General features: G+C 45.4%; 1 protein-coding gene across 3 annotated transcripts in view; it reads left to right on the forward strand.

Moving 5' to 3' along the window:
* TMEM94 (transmembrane protein 94) overlaps positions 1 to 23,879 on the forward strand; it is a 50,094-nt gene that overhangs the window by 10,844 nt on the left and 15,371 nt on the right. For 2 of the 3 annotated variants that reach the window (XM_032199698.1, XM_032199699.1), the window contains exons 1-15: positions 1,861 to 1,991; positions 8,590 to 8,709; positions 9,397 to 9,524; positions 10,118 to 10,254; positions 10,889 to 11,085; positions 11,865 to 12,016; positions 12,634 to 12,736; positions 13,052 to 13,138; positions 13,649 to 13,765; positions 17,511 to 17,567; positions 19,404 to 19,508; positions 20,059 to 20,223; positions 20,513 to 20,722; positions 20,889 to 21,204; positions 21,954 to 22,127. In XM_032199698.1, coding sequence (XP_032055589.1) covers positions 1,938 to 1,991; positions 8,590 to 8,709; positions 9,397 to 9,524; positions 10,118 to 10,254; positions 10,889 to 11,085; positions 11,865 to 12,016; positions 12,634 to 12,736; positions 13,052 to 13,138; positions 13,649 to 13,765; positions 17,511 to 17,567; positions 19,404 to 19,508; positions 20,059 to 20,223; positions 20,513 to 20,722; positions 20,889 to 21,204; positions 21,954 to 22,127 — 2,122 coding nt within the window. In that variant the 5' untranslated portion in view covers positions 1,861 to 1,937. Of the gene's footprint in view, positions 1 to 1,860; positions 1,992 to 8,589; positions 8,710 to 9,396; positions 9,525 to 10,117; positions 10,255 to 10,888; positions 11,086 to 11,864; positions 12,017 to 12,633; positions 12,737 to 13,051; positions 13,139 to 13,648; positions 13,766 to 17,510; positions 17,568 to 19,403; positions 19,509 to 20,058; positions 20,224 to 20,512; positions 20,723 to 20,888; positions 21,205 to 21,953; positions 22,128 to 23,879 lie in introns of those variants that run through there. The other variant, XM_032199700.1, reaches the window with a different exon arrangement.

Here is a 23,879-nt window from a genome sequence, read left to right on the forward strand (position 1 = left end):
TGGGGTAAAGAAGAGGAGTCGATTAGATGTATTTCCATTTGTGTTGTGATCAAACGGGGGGTTTCAGAGCTGGAAGAAAGTTGTATTGGGATCTCCTGACTGCACGGAACACAAAGGTTATTCCTGGTACTGCGCTGTCACTGGCAACTTGTTTTATTCACAGTCATCCAAGTCTCCAGAAGATGCAGAGCCACAGGAAACAGCTCAGCAAGCACCACAATAAGAAGGGGCTGACACGTGTATGTTGCTTGAGGATTTGCCCGGTCTAACCCCATCGTTGTCCTTCCTTTTTTTTTTCTTCTTTACTTTTTTTCTTTGCGATAGATCGAGGAGGTGAGTTTAGTTTCTTAGTAGGAAAGGAGGAGGTAAGGAAAAATTGTGCCATTAGGACATTTTGTTCCTCTCGACAATTTAAAATCAATTTAACATTGTTGTCTAGGAAACCAAGTGGCCTACAGAAGGATGAAGGATGTCCTCTTCCCTCTTTCTCCCTCTGCTTTCTCCTGAAGTGACATTAAATGCAGTAGCTGCCTCCATTCAACTTTGCCTTTAAGAGCTTCATGAGATAACGTACCAAAGCGTAACTCACTGCCAGCACAAAGGTGATAACTCGTTCTTTCAGGAATTGTCTTAGATCTTCCCTCCACTGGGTTTATTTTAAATATTGAGACCTCTCATCTCTGCGTTTCTGGCTTTAAACACAGAACAGCAGCTGGGCCTGTTTAGGCATCTGAATCTCAGGGAAGGAGAGGAAGTGAAGAGCTTGGCCAGGGCTCGCAGGCAAGTCCTGACACCTGCGTGTGCTCTCCGGAGCGACACGATCTGCTGAGGCTGGAAGTGTTCATTCCATTTTATACAGGCTCACTGTAGTCCTTGGCAGGCTATTGGCTTGCTTCTTGGCTGGGACGGTTCATTACCATGTGGAAGGAAAGTAATTGATTTAATGATTGCTTTGCAGAACCGGGCAGCCCAGACAGAATCGGGACAGCGCTGAAGTAGGAGCTGTATAAAAACCCGAGGTACTTCCCTCCAGCAGTGAAAAAGCATTCCTGTAAAAGATGAGAATGGGGCGGAGGAGACTCGTTCCTGCTTCACCTCCCAAGGCCTTTTGCTTGCAGTGCCTGTGCTGGTGCCCAGCCCTTCCCTGCCTGCACCAGTCCTTTGCCCTCTCTGTGCCACGTGCAAGTGGGGAGCCCCAGGCGCGGTGCGTGGCAGGGAAGAATCTGCAGGCACTTTGGGTGGCTCAGGATGTGCGAATAGGGGATGCTTAGAGGGGCTTTTCTTGTTTTCTCTGTTGACAAGAAGAGAGGGTGGCAACACTTCAGACTGGACCTGTAACCACCTTGTTTATTTTTGAGTTTGAATCCAAAGCTGTGAACTCATCTGGGTGATTCTCTAGAGCTACAAAGGGAAGTTAGGATTCCTGGATCTCTCTGTCTTGATCTAGTCTTCTTTCCTAGCCTGCTCAGGTGTTACCTCCCCTGTAGAATATTTTATAGCACTTTGTCGTGTCTAATTTGCCATCTGCTTTTCCACAGAGCCCTGCCTGTCAGCATCAGCCCTTACTGTGCATGTGTATGCGTCTCTACAGGCAGGGAACCCGGGGATTCTGGCTGCATCGGCTCCATCTGATGAATGGACCATTCTTTCAGACATCTGGTGCTATCCTGGGCAAACTTTCTTCTCTCTGCCTTTTTTTTTTCCCTTTCTCTCCCTCATCCCCCACCCCCATCCACCGCCTCCTTGCTGGATCTGCAGCGTGACTGGAAACAGGCTGAATTAATCAGCAGCCTGGTGCTTCACTCTGCTGCTTCTGTCTCATTCTCTGCAGCGCCGGGCTCTGCACAGTCTTGCTCTCTCTCCCTCTTTGCTCTCTCGGTTTTGGAGGGCAGCAGCAGTGCAAGTTGCTGTGGAAGTGGCGCAGGAATTCAGCCCCGATGCTCTTTAAGCAGGCTGATCTCTGGATCCCCCGCCAAGGCAAATGCCGCAAAGTAAGTTTCTCTCCCTTAGCGTTTACATTCAAAATGGCTTTCCCTCTCTCCCTCCCCGACCTGCATCCTGCCTGACGTGATGGTGCATGAAGAGCTTGGGTGTTTTGGGGAAAGAGGTTAGGGCAGGACATGGAGCTGGGAAGATTTTAGCAAAGGGATGGTGTTGGAGGGGCTGGGAAAAAAAACCCTGTTTGAAACTGCAGATTTAACCCTAGGACTAGCTGGAGGGACTGAAGATGATTTTAGCTGCTGACTCCTGCTTTGCTGCCCTTCTGCCTTTTGACTTAAATTTGTCTGCTTCTCTTATGTGCTTTGATCTGTAGCTGTTGATCCTCCTTACCCCTTTGAAACGTGCTTTGTGGTGCACCTGCTAGATCACATCATAGTTTTAGTCCCCAAAGTCTTCAGATGAAGAAATGGGGATGGGAAGGAAACTATTAGGAGGATGAAAGAATTGCTGAACTTCTATTAGTTCTATTGATTTCTGAGCATTGCTTGTCTCGGGGAGGGGATTACCATCCTCTGGAGTAAGCTCTGCATTGGCATGAAGCAGTACAGAGTGTGTCAAAACAGACTAAATACGGACCCCCACCTGGTCTCTGAACTCGAAGGAACACTTTAGCAGGATAAATTAAAGTAATTAAGGCTTTAAAATGCACAGTACAGGTGAGCTTCAGAGCGCTGCATAAACACTGCCTCATCCTGCCAGCAGCCTGGTGGAGCAGGTGACTGTGGCTGGGGATTTGCTGCTGCAAACAGGACCGAAGAGACAGACCGGGGAAGGTGCAATCAAAACAATCCTGCTGCTGAGCTGCTGCTGGCTGAGGGAGAAAGAAAGCGCTGAGCTTTGCGTTACCCGTGTGGAAAGGTTGATTGTGCCTGTTGGCATCTCGCTCTGTGCTTTACAGAGGGCATAAAATCTGAATGTCATTGTCTGGAATAAAATGGGCTCTGTTCGCAGCAGCATGCAGCCGTGATTCAGCCGGCTGAGCAGTGCTGCTCTGGCCAGATCTCCGAGATCCGTGCTCCTGCTGCTCTGCTCCTTTGCGGTGTAGGGCTGCAGGCCCTGTTAGCGATGAGCTGCAGGGAGCCTCAAAGCCACCGTCCACACTGGAGCCCCCGCAGGCCCCCAGTTACCACGCTGTGGGGGCTCTTTTTTTTTCCTGGGACGGGAGGATTCGGGGCTGCCTTTCATCCTGTTGCTGCAGATGGAGGAACGAGACAGCTGTTGAGCATTGCTCTGCCCATTAATTCGGGCACTGCTGCGCTGCAGACTTGTTTCATTTGATTTGAGACCACCAGCAGTTAGGCTGTGGCTGCCAAGCTCGTGTCAGGTGGCATTTAAACCGCGTTTAAAAGCTGTGTTTGCCGTGCCTTCTGGTACGTTTCCTTGTACAGCCACTTTTAAAGGCAGGGGTCCCCGCAGAGCTCTGATGTGCTTGATGGAGCTGCCTGAATCACGCCATCAACTCGTATTTCTTCTTTCTGTGCTGCCAAGTAGCATTCAGGTGGGTTGGTGAATGTTATAATCTTCCTAATGCCTATAGTTGGTAGGGAGTTGGTAGTCCCATTATAGAGATGAGAAACTAAAGCACGGAGCAGCCTCTGATCTTCCTACTGTCACGCAGAAATCTGTGGCAGAAGGAGGAGCAGAATCCAGCTGCACCAACAGCCCAGATGCTCAGTCAAAAGATGATCCTTTATTGTGTGAGGAGAGGGAATGAGTAAGGGTGGAGGATTCAAGTACTTCGGGTCACTGGGTGAGCACTCTTGCAGAGCCAGGAAGCTGACCTCTAAAAGTAACCAGGTGAGCACCAAGAAAGACAAAAAGCCTAACAGAATCAGGGGTGTAGGTAATAAAAGGAAACCTTTGCCCAGAGTGACCAGTCTGTTGGCTTTGCTGGCTCCATCTCTATCGCTCCGCAGTGGATATTGGGTTTCAGACAGTCTGAGCACTACCTCAGCAGCCACAGCTGGGCAGACCTGCAGTGCACTGCTGTACGATTTGCTTCAGAACAAAAATAAATCCCTCTCTAGCACTAGCTGTCAGAAATATTGCCCTGAGAAATCGCATGCTTTTGTGTGTGTGTCTGCCACCTCCCCGATGGGACCGACAAAAGCCCCACTGCGGGTCCTGTTGTGCCTTCTCCTAAGCAAGAATCTGACTTTCCATAATGCAAATGCGTTTGGTGGAGTTATTCCTCCTCGTGTGGTTGTGAAGCTGTGAATAATGCTCGGATTTCAGGAGGTGTGATCTCTGAAGTAGATTAATAGCCTGCAAACTATTACTGTTAAATTAAAAACTGCCTTCGTGTTTCTGCTAGAGGAATGCAAAATAGCTCTCAGAAAAAGGCAGGACATTCTCCTGCCCAGTTTCCCACCTCCAAGTGTTTAAATCTGAAAAGCAGCTGAGCCAAAGAGTTAAAAAAGGGGCCTGGGGTGTGCAGCCTGGGGAGAAGGAATCAACCTGACAGTGCCTGGCAGGGGCTTTCCATCCCACTCTGAATCAGAGGTGGAATTGCAGTTATGAAAATTGAAGCTTCCAGCAAATCCTCTGCTTTCCATTCCCTTATTTGTTTAAACAGCCCTTTTACAGGCAGTTATAGCGAAGTGCACAGCAGTCTGGGGGAGATCTCTCGCCTTTATTCTGCAAGAGACTGACTGCACAGAGGACAGGACAGGTCTACCACTCCGCTGGGTTCAATCAACGTGTCTGCGGAGCCAGTGGGAAGGGCGAATTTTGTAAAGCCAAGCATATTTGTGTGCTCCAGTATTGTTTAAAAAAGTCTTTGGCACATGTGGTACAACAACTATGATATCAACACAGACTGATACAACAAATCAATGTGCTGCTGTGGCTGTCTAAGGGTTGTATGAAAACAAGAGGACTTCAGGACACTAATATTTCGTGCGAGAAGCAGGCAGGGCTAGGTGGTGATGCTCGGGAACCCCAAGCATTTCTCCCCTGCCCCACCCTGCTGCAGGGGGGGAAATCAGAAAATCAGGTCGATCTTTTCCTACCTATCCGTCTGCAAACACTCCATCAGCTCACGAGGAAGGTAGAGGAAACGTTTCACTTTGAGCAAGGCAAGGCTATAGACGTAAACAAGCTCCTGGACCGGTCTGCATTTGCCAGCTTATTTCCCTGCATCAAACTGGGGAGGGCCAACCGAGGGGAGAAGGCAGCAAAAAGTCTCCTGACTCTGTGGCCCCACTGCTGGCTCTGAGCCGCTTCTGGTCTCTTTCCTGAAGAGCCAAAGCAGCTCTTCAAACCAAAGGGCAGCTGCTAGATCTAGCTCAGGTTCCCTTTCCTTGACATTTGCAGGCACGCTCAGCAGTAATTTAACATTTAGGACATTTACTGAAAGCAGAGAGAAGAGGAGCTCATTCGCTCATCTTTTCAGCCTCCTGTTCAGCCTTCAGCGCGTTCGTTCCTTCTAGAAAACAGCATCACGTGTACAGAAATACCTCCTGCTCCGGCTGCTTTTTCCTTAATGGCCATCCTGCAGATTACAGCCCTGAGAGAGGCACCATCAGGCAAGGCAGAGGGTAGCAATCATCCCACACTGACCCGGCCTCGGTCACACCTCTCGGGCTCCGGCTGTCACAGCTGGGGCCGGGTGAGCTCCAGAAGAGTCCTAAGTGCACTCACAGAGCCTCGTGTGCTCTCCGGGCCTCTCGGGGTAAAGGAGGAAGCAACTGCTCATTTTCTCCTCAGGACTTTTTCCCTTCAGGCATGGGCAAAAGGAAAGTACAGCCTTTTAAAAGGCCTCGTGATATCCATCAGGGCTTTGCTTTCACTGCAACCTGGAGTTCATTGCCTGTTTTTTTTCTTTTCTTCTTCTTCAGCAGAAGCCCCGTGCTGAATACGGGCAGCTGGGTGGGCTGGTGTTGTCTAGCTGTGTGTGCTTCGACTTGAAAGTTAGCAGATGAGTCTTTGAACGCGACTTTCCAAAGCAGAGATGTGAACGTTGGGGTTTTTAGTAATGAACTGACACCTCCGGTGAGTGGCCTTCTTCACCCCGGGGTGCTCACCTCCCGTTCTGTGGCAGGAAGAGCGTTTGCAGCTGATGAAACGCTGCAGGGATCCCTCTGGGACAGCTTCAGAGCACCTCGCTTTGCCACGCGGAAAGGTTTACTTTGGGGCATCTGAAAAATGCCTCATTAGCAGCTGATGACTTAGCAGGGTAGATCTTGTTGCGAAAACCTACGGCTGCCCTTTGCAGGATCCCAGGGTGTCTTTTATTGCCTGTCCCTTTCTTTCTTTGGTTCCAAGTGCGTTCCCTTGATGCTCACCTACAGTTTTCTGAGTCACCACAGGCAGCCTCGCACTCACATTATTACAGTGTTTGTTTACCAGCCTGGCTCTGGCTGCCTGCTTCGCCAAATACTCCACGTTTTAAGCGTAAAGACGAGTGTTTGAAAATCTTCCCTTCCTAATTTGTGCTTCCTCCTCAGCCCTGCCGCACTTTGCACTCGCCCTTCCTCACCTCCTCCATCTGCCTCGCTTTGTGCCTTCCTGCCCTTCCCTCAGCTGAGCCTGCAGCAAAACCCTCCCAGCTGTGTGAAGGTGGGAGCAGGTGTGCAAGGATTTCAGGAACCTTTCTGATCCCCCCTGAATTTGCTCCCTTTCCCTGCTCGCTGCCTGCTGTGATGTTTCTCTTTCTAGGCAGCGTGTAGCTGCACTGGACGTTGGCGTTGAGCACAGCTTTCTCTTTTTGACCTTGCTTTTCAGTTCGAGTCCCCCTTACTCTTGCTGCGTTTCAGTTTGTCTTTTATCTACCTGACTGCTTTCTTTGTGTTGAAAAGAAAGAGTAAATGCTGTTGTGGGTGCTTTGCTATGCCACAAACAGCCAGCAGCGAGCAACCTCAGTGTCCCTTGCTTGTCCCGCGTTGCACTCCTGCTTGCACCACTCCCTCGGTGCAGTGGCACACCCGATGCCAGCTACGCTGCCTGCCCTCTTCTCCTCTGGGAGCCTTTGGGAGATGTTTAGCCCTGTGCTGATGTTACCTGGGCTGCTTCCAAGAACAACACGGAACCGCTTCCTCTAGTCCTAAAACTGACACAAAGAATGAAAACTACAGCAGGATTATTTTTAGTGCTCTAAAACTGCAGCTAAAGCAGCAGTGCTGGACTCTGCGTGGCCAGAATTTGCTGTTTCCAGTTGTCCTTGGTAGGTAGGGGTGTGGTGTGATAGATGACAGTTTGGAGAGCAGCTCTCTGCCATTCCTTGACACCCCGATACAGTTCTGGGTTGGATCATCACTGCAAACGGGTTTGAAGTCTGAGGCTGGTTTCCAGTGAACGCTTATCACAAAACCACTCCATTAAGGAACAGGAAGAAAAGTGCCAGTCAGAGCTGAGATGCGCTTGAAGAGCTGGGTGTGGATGCGTGCGGCTCCTGAGCTGCTGCAGTTTGAGACCGAGGTGGATTTTGCAGGGCTGGTAAGAGCTGGTGGCTGCCACAGCAGGAAAGGCTGCAGCTCCTGCCTCAGCTGGGTGTGCTGGGCTGTGTGGCACGCTGGGGGGGGGCCGGAGGAGGAAGCTTCCTGCCTGCTTTGTGTTCGGTAGGTCTGTGCTCTGCAAACAGCGTGGTACACCTGAGCACTTCTATTGTGCAGGATATCCTATGTGCTATGCAGCTTCAGGGTGTTTGTATTAGAGCACAAAATGAAAACGAGAGCTTTGCTTGACCAGTGCCGTGGTATCTGCTGTAGCCACCTGCCTGCGTTTCCTTTTTGATTCACTTGCAGTGATCTGGTACCCCCAGTACCTCTCAGCAGTCTCAGTGATTTGAAAGGAAGGTAAATGCTTGTGTTCTTGCCCCAGAAAAGCAAACATGTACCCCACTTTCTTGATGATAAGCAACTCAAATCAGTGTTGTCCAAACAGTACTCCCTTGGGTTACTGCTCCTTTGCTAAACAATGAAGCAGCAGTGCTTTGGACAGCACGTGCTTCCTTCAAGCCCAATTGCCTCCTCTGTATATTCTCACAATTCAGCACTAAAAACTCCAGGGCTTGCTCTTGTAAAAGAGTTGATGCTGGAGTCGTGTCTCCTCCTGAACTGATGCACGACCAAGTGCTTACGGCTGGGGAATTCTGCATCAAAATAGCCACAGAGGCAGGATTTATAACCAAAAATGGTAATCAGCAGCTGAGGAAATCAGACCACTCTTGTTTAGAATTGCAGGTATTCCACTACTTTGTTGTTACTACTGTTAGCAAAGTCCATCCTCTGTCATTAAAAGTCTACCATGACCATCTGTGTTGTGCTGTCTGATCAGTCTCCCTTTGTATCGTTTCCAGCCTCTGCTGATTAGAATCTTGTTTTGCAGAAATGACTTTGTATTGTGCTTTGATAAAGTATTTATCTGACACAGTCAGGACTGGTTTGTTTACCTGATGCTATCTAGGTGCTCCAATTCCAGCCAGCAGTCTAAAGTTCACAGGAGGGAAGATGATTTCAGGGAAATGGAGAATCAGACCGGTGATGATCAGCAAGAGGCATTCACAATAATGTGCTCAGCCAGCCACTAGGAACAAGCCTGAAAAGAAAATAGGAAAGCACTGAGCAGTTTGTTTTTCTGTCTCTTCAGGATGAGATGACCTCAAGTTTGGGCCTTAGCACAAAGAAAGCCCTCACAATCCTGAGAGACCAGTTGTCAGCACTGCTGGAGGGGCATCAGAAGGAACGGAAGAAAGTAACTTCGTGGAAGGTGAGGCGCCAAACAGCACAAGGTTGGGTGCTCCCTCTCCCCTTCTCAAAGCAAAGATGAGGATTAAGTGGAAGTTGGCTGCGTTCCCTCCCTGCCTGCTGCCGCAGAGTTTCCGGGTGTAGAAATGCTGAAGTCCTTGGGACCAGAGCAAGGAATTACCTAAGGGTATATTTCTCTCAGTGCTTTTCTCCTGACGGCTGGAGCTCTATAGGAGCTTAGCTTCAGCTGCAAAGGATCCAAGGGCTTCAAGAGCCACTGGTGGCAGCGTGCACAGGAGAGCCCTACCAAGTTGAGAGAAAGGGCTGTGGAACCCAACAGTCTCCCCTTGTCCCCTGAGATATCTGGCACCTACTGAATACAAAGTGCTAGTGTTTATTCACACTCCTTAAATGTTAAAAGTGTTTCTTTCTGAGTTAGTGACAACGAGGCAGCCTGGCACAGAAGCCTTTTCATTCTTCCAAGCAAGAGTAAAGATGAACGTGTTCACCCAGACTCCTTGAGCAACCTTTAGTGCTGTAGCATCCCCATAACTGCCCTGGGGTGCTCTCTATCATTCTAAGGGGGTTTACAAAGTTGTGTTCACCCTGCAGTGTCTGTTAACGGCTGCCTTGATCCATATTCTGCTTTTTGAAATGCCTGGCTCTGTATTCCACGAATGCTGACAGTTCTGCTGCTCTCCTTTTGTAGGAGGTGTGGAGGAGCAGTTTTCTGTACCATGGTAACCGTTGCTCCTGTTTCCACTGGCCTGGTGCATCTCTGATGCTTCTGGCAGTGCTGTTGCTGCTGTGCTGCTATGGGAGCCAGCCACAAGGGAGGTAAGCAGAAACATCATTTGCTGGTTGACTGAAGCAAAAGGTAGTTTTATATCCTCCCGGCACTGTGTATGGCTGCCATATCAGCCTCGTCCCTCGTTCTGTCTAAACGTTAGCATACTCATACTGGTAATTCTGTAGCTATCAGTCTCTTTCACAAAACTTCAGCCAAGTTAATTCTGCTTCTGATAGACCCAGAGATTGTTCTGTGGAGAGAATGAGATTTTCATTCTGCAGGGTTCCTAGATCTTGAAAAATCCTAAGACATTACAATTGTTCAGAAGGATTTTGAAACCAGAGAAGTCAGTGTCTCCTAAGAGAAGTTACTGTGCTGTCACATGAGCCATAGCACACTCGACTATTTGTAAAGGTATTTTTGAATCGAGACAGCTCTATTCAAACTTTTCTAGTGGTGGTATCCTAAAGAAGTGTGATCATAGCTTCTCTGCTTTTCTTTTTAAGCCATAATTCTGTGGGATGTAGGAATAAACAATTGAACAAGTGTGCATTTATCTCTGTGGGTGGCTGGCAGCGTGTTCTATTCATTTACTCAAACCTCATCTGCTTTCTCCTTTCTTCTGTTTTGCTGTGCAAAGCCAAGGTGCCGAGATAGTTAATGCACTGGCACTCTTCTTCCTTCTCCTCTTGGATCTCTTCATGATTGGGCGTCAAGAGAGGCTGAAGTGCAGAGAGGTGGAGAGGAGACTTCAGACGATCATTGATAAGATAAATGGTGAGTTCTTGTTCATCTGTCATTTGATTTTGTGTTCCCCGCACGTAGGATTTTTCTCCAAACCTGATTACACACGTTATTAATTGAGCTTACTAGCCTTGCCCTGCGTTACACAGGCTGTGAGAATTGTCCTACTCATGCCTGTCCTGTGGAATAGCTATTTTGAGCTGTCGTGGCCATGTGCTTCCAATCTGTGTGTTACCAGGTAGGCGTCTGTTATGTCTGTGCTTTGGAGTAATTCAAATCCCGAAAATCTTACAAAAATATATGCCTTGCAGCAGATGATGAGAGAAGAATACGTGGGGTTGTACCACAACATAGAACAGAAGGAAATAAATTGCTGTGCATGAGCATCTTCTCAACAGGGGCTTTTGAACTTGAGGAGGCAGTTCATTTCAGTGTGGCAGCTTTAAGGACAGCCTTTAGCTTTTCCATTGTGCAAGTATGTATCAAGGTTATGACTGTTTGGTTCTTTGTACAGGGTGGTGGTGGTGGGGAAAGCCATCAAGGAGAAACAGAAATGGTAAAAGATCAGGGAATGGACTGATCTTAGCCACTGTAGGATGTAAATCGATGTATGATTGGCCCTTCCAGAAGTTCTACCACTTATTTCCTTCATGCTGTGTGCTTTCAGATACACTTGTCAAAGAGGTGAAATGGCCAGACTCCATGTACCCGGACCTCCACATGCCTTATGCCCCATCCTGGTCCCTCCACTGGGCCTACAGGGATGGGCACCTTGTCAACCTGCCTGTGAGCCTGCTGGTAGAAGGAGACGTCATTGCTTTGAGGCCAGGCCAGGAGTCGTTTGCTTCTCTGAGAGGAATTAAGGTAACTTGCTCGTCTTGGTTCCCTGGCCTGTGACATGTTTCCCAGGGTTTTCTTGCTAATACTCTAAGTCTTAGTGATTGATACTTCCAGCCTTGAAAATGCTTTAAAACTCCAGTTTAGTCAAAGAAAGTGCTTTGTTAAGACAGACTGAATCTTCCCTAGAACACCCAAACACAATGGACAGGAGATGCTAATGTGATACCAAAGTACCATATTTCCATCTCTTCCAGGTCAAGGGGGAAGTGTAATGTGCTGCTGATAATAAAGGAAATAATATCCAGTAGGATATAACATACAAAACCCCTACTTTGTCCTGTTTTTTATGTGGAGAAATAAAAATTTGTCTCTTTTAGCCTTCCCCTTACTACTGATTTATTATAAAAGAAGGTAATACAAAAAACCTGTAGTAGAAGTACATTAAGAAATCAATTACAAGATCTATGCAAAGATTTAGCTGCTTGAAGAAGCTCAGAAAAAAAGTAAAGCTTGAGATTTACCTTTGTTGTTTATTGTACCTTTCATTCCAAATGCTAATGTTCCTGAAATAGCCAGGTGTGCCTTGTCACTGCTTAAGGCTCACAAGCATTTAATTTTGTTTCAAGTTTGAAACAGAAGTTTAACTAATTAATTTTTGAGGGAGGGCTGAAAGAACTATGACAAATGCGTTGTGTCACTTGCAGTGGGAAGGATCCTGCTTAACTAAAAGTCCAGTGCCTCGAAGCAGGCTTCCACTGAGGCCCCAGCCATGCAGCCTTTGGGCTCTCTGACTTCTTTTCTAGGATGATGAGCACATAGTTCTGGAGCCAGGAGATCTCTTTCCACCTTTCTCACCTCCACCCTCCCCACGGGGAGAAGTGAAGAAGGGACCTCAGAATCCTCAGCTGTATCGTCTCTTCCGTGTCTTGAAGACCCCAATAATTGATAATGTCAGGTGAGTCTGACAGCTTGTCTAGGTCCTTGCTGCTGTCTCGTGTCAGGAAAGTAAGAGATTTTACCAGTCCAGTATAGGAATTTCCAAATATGTTGTGCTGTCTCTTTTACATCACCTGGGAATTCTAGAACTATAAGACTCTTACTGTCTGTCTTCAGTTGTCCTCCTTAGCTGATATTTAAAAACATATATATTCAAAGTATTTCTGTTCGGCTCATTACTTTTCAGCTAAATGTGAACAATGCAGGAAGGTCATAGATTTCATGCTTTTGATGGCTAGAAATGTGCGTGACACCAGATGAAACGGTTTTAAATCTTAGAGATTGAGACTGAGGATAGAGATTAATTGATAACTCTCTGGGCAGTGGCATCTTCTGTAAATCAAAGGCCAGGGCCCCGAGGCAATTATAAAATCAATGTGTCCATGTTAGCATGAAAGCAAACCACATTTTTGGAAAACAAGAAAAAGATGTTTGCTTTCCTAAAGCTCTTGAATCTTGGTTTCTCTTCTAAAGGTCCCCTTCATAGCATCGGTTGAACACAATTTTGTATCTGAAGAAGGTGCAGGGTTAGGACCTTGGCTGCTGAAATCTCAAGCTTTCTTTTCCATTTTTCAGGTGGTGTCTGGAAATGGCATTGTCACGTCCTGTGACAGCCCTGGATAATGAGAGGTTCACCGTACAGTCAGTGATGCTGAAATACGCTGTCCCGATTGTACTGGTAGGTCTCATTTCAAGCTTTTGGTGTTGAAAATAGCCGTGTTTGGTCAATATAGGTGAAGAATTTGCAGCCATCAACAGGAAATTGTGTCCAGGTTCTATCTCATGCAGCTAACTAGCTGACTGTGTGTACGTTGGGTAGTTCAGAGGAGCAAAGATGCTGTGCTGTCTAGCAGTGAGTGGATGGAAGAACTGCAGCAGCAGACCAAGTATATCTTCTGTACTTTTTCCTAGTGCTGAGAATCTTACAAAGGAGAGAAAACTCCTTCCCTGTAAGTAGTGGTAATTTGCTGACAGCGTCATCTCTGAATTGCAGGCTGGCTTCCTGATTACCAATGCTGTGCGCTTCATTTTCAAAGCTCCTGGAATTGCTTCCTGGCAGTACACTCTTCTTCAGCTACAGGTAAAGGAGTGTGTTGAGCTCCGCTACACCTTTCCTCCTCAGAGCACCACTGTGACTAATTCATCAGCAACGTGCTTCATCCCATGCCAGCATCCTGTGCACACTGGATCCAAAAGCTCTGAGTGGAGCAAGACAATAACTCTACCTTGGCCATTCTTCCGAGACTACTCTTTAATTTCTTTGCTCTCTCTCTTGCCATGTATGTATATGTCTGTGATACATTTTGCTTTTAAACTTTAAGAGCTTATGCCAAATTCGGCAGGAAAACCAGCTGCAAGTTAGTGTGATTTATTCATGTCCTGCTTCATTACAAACCATTAAGTGTGCGTGTGTGTCTTCCCTTCTGTGCTTCTCCCTGCGTTGCACTCCTTCCAGTGCAAGCTCTCCTCATACTTCCTGCTATTGCCTGTTACCTGTCTTTTCACAGTGGTGGAAAAGAGGTTGTGTGATAGATCTGACTTCTTGTTGTCTCTGTGCTTGATCATATTCCGGGATGTTTTCTTTTTTCAGGTGAATGGTGTCCTACCCATCCTTCCAATGCTCTTTCCTGTCCTGTGGATTCTTGCTACAGCCTTTGGAGAAGCCAGAGTCTTAGCCCAGATGAGCAAGGCCTCATCCACCTCACTGGTAGGTATCTTTCCACATCAAACTACATCAGAGAAAAGGGCAGGAGATGAGAAGGGCTCTGTGAGGCGATCACAGTGAATTCAGCAGATGTATTCACATAATCATAAAACGTTGTTGGATCTTTGGGTATCCCAGCAATGTCCTCTTCCTGCAGCACCGTATGGCTTCTTGAACAGGTTTCAGTTTTTCAGCCTGTCTACAGATACGCCAAAGGTGATAGGAAGCTCCCGAGAATCCGTCACTCTCATCAAGACATGGTTTCTATCAGCTAAATACAATCTGCTGGAGGAGTCAACGTGAAGATAAATGCCACGTGATGGCCACAACTAGGGAACATTTAGCTATGGAGAAGGAATGGGATACACAAGATCCTTCGCAATCCACTGTTATACCCTGTGGGCTGAGCAGCCTTCTCTTGAGGCTCTGGGGCTTGGCTTGCAGGCCTGGTCTTGCCAGTGGTCAGGGAGTAAGAGAAATTTCTGGTGATTGTGCTGTATTGGGGACTGGAATTTGGTAGTCTGATGGATGTGTGATCCTGAACTGGATGTGCTGATGGGTGTCTCCTGTTCTTTCCCAGTGGCAGTGTTGGTGGGATGCACTGTGCTGTTTGTTTTCTCTGCTGCGTTCTGTTATGCCTGTGCTGGGACAGATTTTCTCTCTCCTTCATGTCCTTCCTTGGTCTCTGTGGCCCTGGGTCTGTTTTCTGTTCATTCCCCTATGGGTTTTACGTGATTAGACTACTGTGTCCTGAGAGGGAGGACACATGCTACCTCCCCCAATGAAGTGTTTGCCCCTTTACCATCTCTTTTCAGTGTTTTCTCTTCTTTACATTTTCCACCCACTCTCTGCATCACATTTTTCCTTCCTTGGAGCCTCCTCTTTCTCTACACACCTTGCTTTTTGGCTGGGAAAAGCCAGAAATTCTCAGCTTCTCTACTTCCTCATTCTCAACATACCCATTTGCCTTGTCACTCACATTTGCACCTTCCTTGTATTCTTTCCTATCTTCTTTTTCTTGTCCAGGCAACTCACTCTGTCCAACCAGCTCTTTCTGTGACATCTCAAACACGATCCTCCGTCCTTGTTGCTGCAGAACAACCGTTGTGGTGTGTCTTGGTCATTCTCACTCTTGGCTAGGGCAGTCTTCTTTTGGCCTCTCTATTTCACTCCTTCCTTCTCTCTACCTTGTTCAAAATGTAGCAGGTAAGACCTTCTTCCTCTCCAATCACTTGGCCTGTGTGACACTCTTTTCCACTTTCTGCCCCCTCCTACCACGCTGAAGCTGTTTGATTGCCATTTTTTAAGGTCATAGGCAACCTGCGTGACTGGGTAGTCAGGCATCCTGCATGGCACAAACCAGAGGCTTCCCCAGAGGAGCTTCTGCCTCAGGTTTCATTACTATAGCCAGACTACAGCAGCATTGCTTTTAGAAAGGGATTTGGTATTGGTTTGAAAATATTCATACTGCCTCTGATAGTTTTTTTTCAGTAATTATTTGCCTTCACTGCTAAAAATGGACATTCCATGTCAGAGTTTTTGTAGTATCTGATTTCCAGCCCTTAAAACTTTTAACATCCTTTGCCAAGTCAATAAAATTTCTATTCTGTGGTAGCTGCTCACGTTCCCTTTTACCATCTCTTTGGTTAACGGAACAGTTTTAGCACTTTGAGTCACTCTAAGCATATGTTCCAACTCTATAATCTTTTGTCTTTCCTCTTAGCTTTCTCCAGTGTTTCAGGATCACTGTAGAATTATGAATCTCCAAAAACCACAAATTCCAGCATCAGATGTGCTTGTGCTGAACTTTGGAATAATTTGGACTTTACGTTCCCTTGTTAATGGCACAAAGAATCATGTTAGATCTTTTAGCCACTGCTTTAAATGGCCATTTTTTTTCAGCTGATAATTTACAGAGTTACTGTGTTATGAGCTAGAGTCTCATTCTGTATGCCCAACTTTCATCTTTGCTGCTAGGTGTGCAGACTTATTTTTGAACTTGTGGTATGCATTTTTTGCTTTTTTATGAAGCAGTCTGTATTGCTCTGTAACAATGATCTGTTCTCTTTGATATCAGACCCTTCCCCAATCTTTGTATAGTTTACAGTCCCTATCAGTAATTATTTTGTGTTTTATGTCAGGCTATTAATAACATAACTAGAATTTGGCCCTGCCTGAGCCAGTAACACATCCTATTGCAAATGATTCCTTAGTTTCTGTTCCATTTGGAGATACACCAGAAAGCCGAATTCTAATATACAGAATATGGGACCTGTTATTCTGGTGTCACTCTGGTTTTGCTAGAAAACCAATAAAGCCCTTTTTATCCAGTCAAAGTACCAAATGTACTACATCAGCAGCATTACTTTTATCAGTCAAATTTGTAATTCTATCAAAAAAAATCACAAGAGCATAATGAGATTTATTACCCATATGCTTGTGGTGTTTGGCGCTGATTGTATTATTCCACTTCTGTTCTTTTAATTTGAGCCTCATATCAGCTGCTCTGTTATTCTGTCTGAAATCAGTCTGTCTGGGGTCCTGTGGTAACTTGGTTTGTTCTTCTTGCCCTGATTAGGTATTGGCACCACGTTAGCTTTCTTCCATTGTGCTGGGTCTTAATCAATGCTTCAAGACATATTCAAAACGAACAGTATCACTCAGAAAGTTGTCCAAGTGTGCTGGTTTAAAACAAATTTAGTTTCAGTAGCTAGTGTTAAAATGGAAAACATTTCATGGTTATTATATGGGATGATTATGTCACTGAATGAGGAATAGCACTGTTCAACACATCTGGTTGCCTGCGATACAATTTGCAATTTCACTGTCTATCAAGCAGTGGACTGGTGTACTTGTTCTTATTTTTATATTAACTTTTAGTTCTGTTTTCACTCCCTCTCAAGACCAGACTTTTTTTTTTTTTTTTTTAAATGATGGGATTGTTGCTTTTTAAATTTTAATAAAATATTGTTAAACAGTTCCTAGATATCCTTCATACTTTTCAGTTTACATAATTTCTGATAGATTTGTCTTGTCTTTTTTTTAAAGCTATGTTAAAGTGATCCCTTCTAAAGTGCCAGATATATGCATTAGTATTTGGAGTATTGTTTTCTTTATATACAAATGGAATTGCTAAATTCACTTATGCCTATGAATCTACTTAAATTTAAACTGGTTTTCAAAATCACATCTACTTTGGAGTTCTTTTATGCTGGATGCACAGTTTTTCAGTTAGTAAATTTTGCAGTGTAATTCCAAGAACCCCATGATAGTGCTCTGCTCTAACTCATTTCTTTTCATTTCCTATCCACACCACCTCATTCCTCTGTGTCTATTGTGTTCCAGGTACCTGCTTTTACAACCGCTCATCTAGCTCCTTTTTTTTTAACTGACTTGTATAGCTTAAAAACAGTTCAGTCAATACTGGCTCTTTCTATCTTAAAATAACCATCCAGAAAGAGCTTCCTCTGGATCTGATTGCTATTACTTTCTCTGTAGACATTTAGATAACGACTGTGTCTTTTGTGATGTACAGCACCAAGCACTTTGTGCTTCACAAGTAGATAATGACATAGTCCGCTGAAGACTTAATTGCTTTGAGGAATTATTGATCTGTCTTGGCATAGCAGTTCTGTCAGAGCAGGACTCCTGCTTTCTTCTCTCTGAAGGTGTAGTACTTAGGGAAGGATGTTCCTCATGACACATTTCTGAGCACGATTATAGTAACTGGTCTCTTCTCTTGCTGCAGCTTGCTAAGTTTTCAGAGGACACTCTCAGCAGCTACACAGAGATGGTATCTTCTCAGGTACTACTATTATGAATTGTTTTCTTCCAGCTTCACTGCAGAACTTCATGATATCCTTCCCCTTCCTGTCTGAACTCCTGCTTGTTCCTAGACCTTTTTTTGCTTGTGCGAGTTGTCCATTGTCACTCACTTGCTGCTTTAATTTGCTGTGCATGCAGGTTGCATGTCTTCCTCCTACATCCTCCCATGTAAATGCTGCTCTAGTGACCATAAATCGAGGTGACTTTGATACTGAATCCAGCTTTGCTTTTCTGAATATTGCAGATGGTTTGAAATAAACTTTTTTCTGTCCTGAAGAAAGTGCCTCTTTCAAGTCCTCCTGTTCCAGGAGTAAAATAAACTTTTTATGGTCTGTGTCAGAAAGAAGCGACCTATTTTGCTTATACCAGAAACACCTTCGAGACAAAAGTAAAGAATAGTGAGGATGGGGGTCAGCACCAAGATCAAATGCAGAACGGGGAGCATAGGATGTTCATGCCAAAAGTCTGATCCTGTTTCAGAGGCTTCTTAATGAGCTTAAGAACGTTACTAATGCTTCCAAATCTGGAACAAATAAACATTGAAAAGACCAGTTTTCAGGGGGAGGAACTGCATCTGGCCACTCTATAAATTGCATCACCCAGATTAAGCAGGTAGGTAGAGGAAAGACACTTTGCTGTCTAATCGGGCATTAAGATTCCCATTTCCATAAGGAGGCAGATGGACTCCAGGAGTGATTAAAAATCCCTGGATATTATAAGAATCAATTTACGTCCTGTTGTTCCCAGCTACATAGGGGAGTGCACACGGATACACATGCTTTCTTTCCTGAATATTTTGTTGTCTTTCTATGCCAGTCCATTTGGCCGAGCTGTTTTTCAGGTATTAAAAATGGGATTGATTTGAGCAGACCTTCCCAGTTTAAAAGATCCGCTTCTTTCCTTTTTGTATCTATGTAACAAGTTTTCTTGCAAGAAACTGGTTTAAACAAGAGTGTTTTTTTTTTCTTTGTGATAGCTCGTGATTGTTTGCATTTGACCTTATGACTGTACTAACCCTGAGGATCTAAGGAACTAGATCTAAGGAGCTTTGGGGGGAAGTGCTCTTCAGTGACAGCATTCCAGAGCAACAGCTAAAAAGCAGAAAAATACCATTATAATGCAAACCTGGCTTTGCTGGCTTTAGGAGTGCCCAGAGAAAAAACATAGCTCTGGTGTTTGAACTGAGAGGCTTGCTCTGAAATGTTTTCATGTGGAAGATGTAGGGTGCCACTGTGACATTTTAATTTTGCAAAATATCTCCTTCCTTCTGCTTATTACCTCGTTGATTACAATTCATTTGTAATGATGCAGTAGTCAGGCCACCTTGGCTTCATTTCCAACATCACTTCCTCAGTAAGTAACCTTGGGAAAGTCACTTTACCACACTGACTCTACTTACTCAATTTGCAGGGTGATGACCTTGATCTTAGGGCAGAGCATCCAATTCTTCGATCCAACGAGACGAGGGTTAATTCAGGGAAAAATACCTAGAGGTAGCAGCTGATTCACTGCAAAAGAAATCCCTTCCAAATTCCTCCTGTGTTTTTGGATAGACAAAGGTAGTTTCAGTGAATTCTCAATTCAACAATCAGAATATTTCTTAGAATCCTTTGGAACAGGGAAGAAATGCCTTTCCCATGAGAACATCGGCGCCATATCAGTTAACTGGTTCCCACAGAGACCGATGTTTATCTTACAGTGTATCACTGTGCTGAACCTGAAAGCAGGTTATGTCGTACTCCTTTTCTTCCTTCTCTCCCCTTGTCTTCTCTGAATGAGCCTTTAACTGGCTGATGTCCTCTGCTTCCCTTGGCAGGAAATGATACGCTGCATCTGGAGCCACTTCCTCTGTGTTTTAAAAGGCAAATCCCCAACTCTGAGCTTCACTTCCAGCTTGCTCCACAGCCTGGGATCTGTCACTGTGAGTATTGTTGGGTTGTCAGAAGGAGAAGCCCTGCATGGATGCTCCATTTGCATTGTTCATGCAGTCCTTCCCTGAGCATTGACTATTAGTAATCCATTCACCATCAGAGACCTCTCAGGCACCTGTCTTTGTAGAAGAGCTTATAACTGTCTTCTCCAAGCAGCACATTCACAGGCTGAAACAATAGTTAGAGATACTCTGTGGCATCTAAAAGGATGTCTGTATGTTCCACAACCCTCTTCTGGTCCTGATAAGGTAACTGCTGAAACACGTAACTGCTTAAACAGGTTCAGCAGATGTTCCCTTCCCATGGTTTCCATGCCTAGTTTTGCAATATCCTTAGATAAAATTGGTATTAAACAACCTATCGATCCTATTAGAGCAGGGAAATCTCAGATTCTGCAGTTTCTTAAGACAGAAGGATGATGAAGATGATCTGTCATCCCATGTGTTTATTCAACTTCATGGTATTTGCAACTGCCTGTGACCACCAAGACATGTTTTCACTGAGATTTTACTTTCTTGGGGGTATTGTGGGTTGTTCTAGGTGCTCTGCTGTGTAGACAAGCAGGGGATTCTCTCCTGGCCAAACCCCAGCCCAGAGACTGTTCTGTTCTTCAGTGGGAAGGTGGAACCACCACATGATAGCCATGAAGACCTGACTGATGAGCTGTCTACGCGGTCCTTCTGCCACCCTGAGATGGAAGAGGAGGTGAGGGACATGGAACCATAATGCAGTACGTTGGCTCTAAGCACAGCATGACTGACATGCAGTGTAGCATTGCAGAGGGAGCTCTTTGCCAGCAGAGAACTCCTGTGGCTGTAATTCTATGCTTAAAAGATTAAGAAGCAGCAAGGATGAGATCCTCTTCTACAGGAGCTGTAAAGCAGTGACTCTTCTTTCCTCTCTCTTCCCAGTTCAGTACATTTTGCTTATGAATTGACAGTGGTTCACGTTCAGCCACAGAATCAACACCGTTCATTTTGCTGGTTTCTTGCAGCCCCATGAAAGAGACGCTTTGCTCTCTGGCTCCCTGGCAGACGCAGTCCATGTGACCAATGAGCAAGAGAGGAACAATTGGGCTAGTGACCCTCCAAAGGCTCCCGACGCCCATGCCCACCGAAAGCCAAACAGCAGAAGCAAGCATCCCTCTGGGTCCAACGTGAGTTTTAGTAAGGACACAGAGGGTGGAGAGGAGGAGCATACTCAGGTAAGACATCTAGAAGGGGCACACAATTAGTCTGTCGTGGAGCTATAAGATAGACAAGCCTGTAGAGTCTCCTCTTTTGGGAATTTAAATGGGGAATTCCCTGTAAGATTCTGTACTCAAGCTGTATTCATTGTAACAACCACAATTTTCCTGTCCGCTGGACCAGGTTGCCGGTGACACTGAGGTGTTGGCTTGTGAGGCTGAAGATTTTGTGTGTGACTACCACCTTGAGATGCTGAGCCTGTCCCAGGACCAGCAGAACCCCTCCTGCATCCAGTTTGATGACTCCAACTGGCAGATGCACTTGAATTCCCTCAAGCCTCTGGGCCTGAACGTGCTGCTCAATCTCTGCAATGCCAGTGTGACAGAGCGTCTGTGCCGCTTCTCTGACCACCTCTGCAACATTGCCCTCCAGGAAACTCACAACGCCGTGCTGCCTGTCCATGTGCCCTGGGGCCTCTGTGAGCTTGCCAGGCTCATAGGTAAGGAGAAATTGGATGAACGGACGCAAAGAAATCAGAGCTGCCAGTAGGCACTTAATCCTTAGAAAGCACAAGAGAAATATTTTCCAATTTCTTGTTGCTGAGAAGGTGGAATTACAGAGCTGATTCTGCCCCTGTTGGGTTGCCAAAAGAGTCTATTAAAGAGGCTGCTTTTGGCAAGTTCAGACATTGTAGATTCTATCAAAGGAAAAAATTGTCCTCAAAGATATTTCCAGCCAGCCCTGGCTAGACTTGGTGTTCTTCTGGCTCAAGTCTGACAATCTTATCTGGAGACAAGAACAGCTACTAAAGGATGGTTGGCTGCCCTGTCTTTACCAGGATGCTTTACCAGGAGATTGGGTGTAAATGATGTGTAGTACCTCAGCTTTTCTTATGGATGGGAAAACCAAGGAATAGAAGAGGTAAAAGGTTAGAGGCAGCAATAGAATTAAAATGTGAAAGCTCTTGAACTCACTTCTATGCTTGTTCTTCAGTGTCACCGTTCCTTTCTTCAATGAACCAGAAGCATGGAAGCTCTAATTACTAGTAACATCTAGTCCTTTTGAATATTTTTCAATACAGATCTTGAACCATCTTGGTGCAGATGCACAGAGAGCACAACTTACCTATCTGTTTATGGGGTAATGTCAGAATGAGAGCAGGCAAGATGGATGGCAAAGAAGAGGAGAGGACCTTTCTTTTGATTTGGTTACAGTCTCACTTTTCTCCTCCTTGCATTCACGTTTCAGGTTTCACACCAGGTGCTAAAGATCTTTTCAAGCAGGAGAACTATTTGGCCTTGTACCGCTTGCCAAGTGATGAGATGGTTAAGGAGACGATGCTGGGGAAGCTTTCATCAATTACCAAGAGGAGACCACCGCTGAGCCACATGATTAACCTGTTCGTGAAGGACACCACTACCAGTAAGGCTGCCTCTTTCTTTGGGCATCCAAAGAGGGGTTGGGAGCTGTGCAGATGGGCATGGTGAGATCTTAAAGAACTTCAGCAAGATTTAAAAGCTTGTCTGTCAGGGCTCTTAGTCTCTTCTTAATATCTTAAATCGACTGAACCTGGCTCTCTGGAGTTGGCATATGTTCAGTATTGAATCTGAAATATGGCTACTATGTTGGCCCCAAATTTACCAAGTAAACCGGCTTCTCTTGCCTATTTCTTCTTAAATTTGTGTCTTAATTTAGGAGGAGCTTTTTTCATTTGCCCCATTTGCTGCTATCTTACCTTTGTGAGCAAGATTTTTTCTGATGCTAATTCTTTCTTAGTGTAGCTGAAAAACCTTTAATGTTGCCTCATTTCAACTCCTTATCCTCATTTTTAAACGGTTTAGTTCAGAGGCTGGAGCTCAGACGAATATGAGTGTGACCTGGATTATTCTGTCTAGAGTAAATTCTAAGAGGAATTTTGCCAGTGAGGTTATTTAACCACTGGAACACCTCTCACATGAGAGTTTTGGCCCTTGAAACTTTCTAAAATGTGTGCAACCAGAAATAATGGATTATGCAGCTATTATGTGAAATCAAATACTGTATTTGCACAGTCAGAACAGATGATCCTACCTAACTTCTCCTGATTCAGTATTTGTGAATAAATCTTTGAATCCACCCACTCCCATGACATGCTGAAGTCAAAGGGAGATACATAAATTCTACAGCTGTAGCAGAAATAGGAGGTAGCTTATCTGCATGTTTCCTTACTATTCCGTTGAAGTACGTGCCTCACCATCTGGCAGCATTCATCCCAAAACCATAGTAACCACATGGAAATGAGGGGCTCACCAGCGTCCTTGGTGCAGTAAAATGGCTTGGTACTGTCTCTGTCTACCCTTGCTGCAGCTTCATTCTTAGAAATATATATATTTTTTGTTCTGTCTCATTGGCTCGTCTCTAGAGGCTTGGTTCTTCCTAACGAGTTCCAGCAGTCATAAATGGATACTTGTCCTCCCTGTCTGTTCATGAGCTCTCTCCCTTGAGAAGAAATTCTGGCCTTTAAGTTCATGATTTAGGGAGGGAAGAGGCTGAGCTCACTTTGCTGGCAACGACAGCTGAACGAGCTCCCTCCATGCTATGGAGCATGCTGTCACTGTCACTTACCCCTTAGAGGGACTGTTATGTGGGACACTGTTGATGCTGAACGGGAATCCTATAGGAAACGGATTGCAGTTGCTGTCAGGCAGAAATGTAGGTATGTGCACGTGTGTGGTCATCTGCAAGTTCTTGCTCCGTGTCCAGGCCATAAATATTGCATGAATCAATGAACATGTTTTGTTTTCTCTTTCCCAACAAGGACTATCTGACTGCAGGACCAAGGTGGGAAGGATTAGGTGTTTATACAATAAAATTAACCAGAGCCCCACACAAGTACTCCTTTGTGTCCCTGAAACAGGCTCAGTCTTTCACACACAGCTCCTATTTGTCTTGGAGGTTTGTTATGCTGATAAACTTGGCGTGCGATGACTATTTATAGCAGAAAGCAGAGAGCTGCTGTGTTTTGGAAAATCCTCTGGTGTTCCTGAAGGTCCCTGCCTGATTTGTGCGAGTGGATATTCTTGGCTCTTGATTTTACCAGCTAGTGTGAGCATTTGCAGTCAGCAACAATGCCTCCAAGAGGCCTTGGGGCTCATTTTTCTTGGCAGTGATGTTTTTTTCATTAGATCAGCTTTG

Source organism: Aythya fuligula, chromosome 18 (assembly GCF_009819795.1).
Source record: "Aythya fuligula isolate bAytFul2 chromosome 18, bAytFul2.pri, whole genome shotgun sequence".
Taxonomy (NCBI): Eukaryota; Metazoa; Chordata; class Aves; order Anseriformes; family Anatidae; genus Aythya; species Aythya fuligula.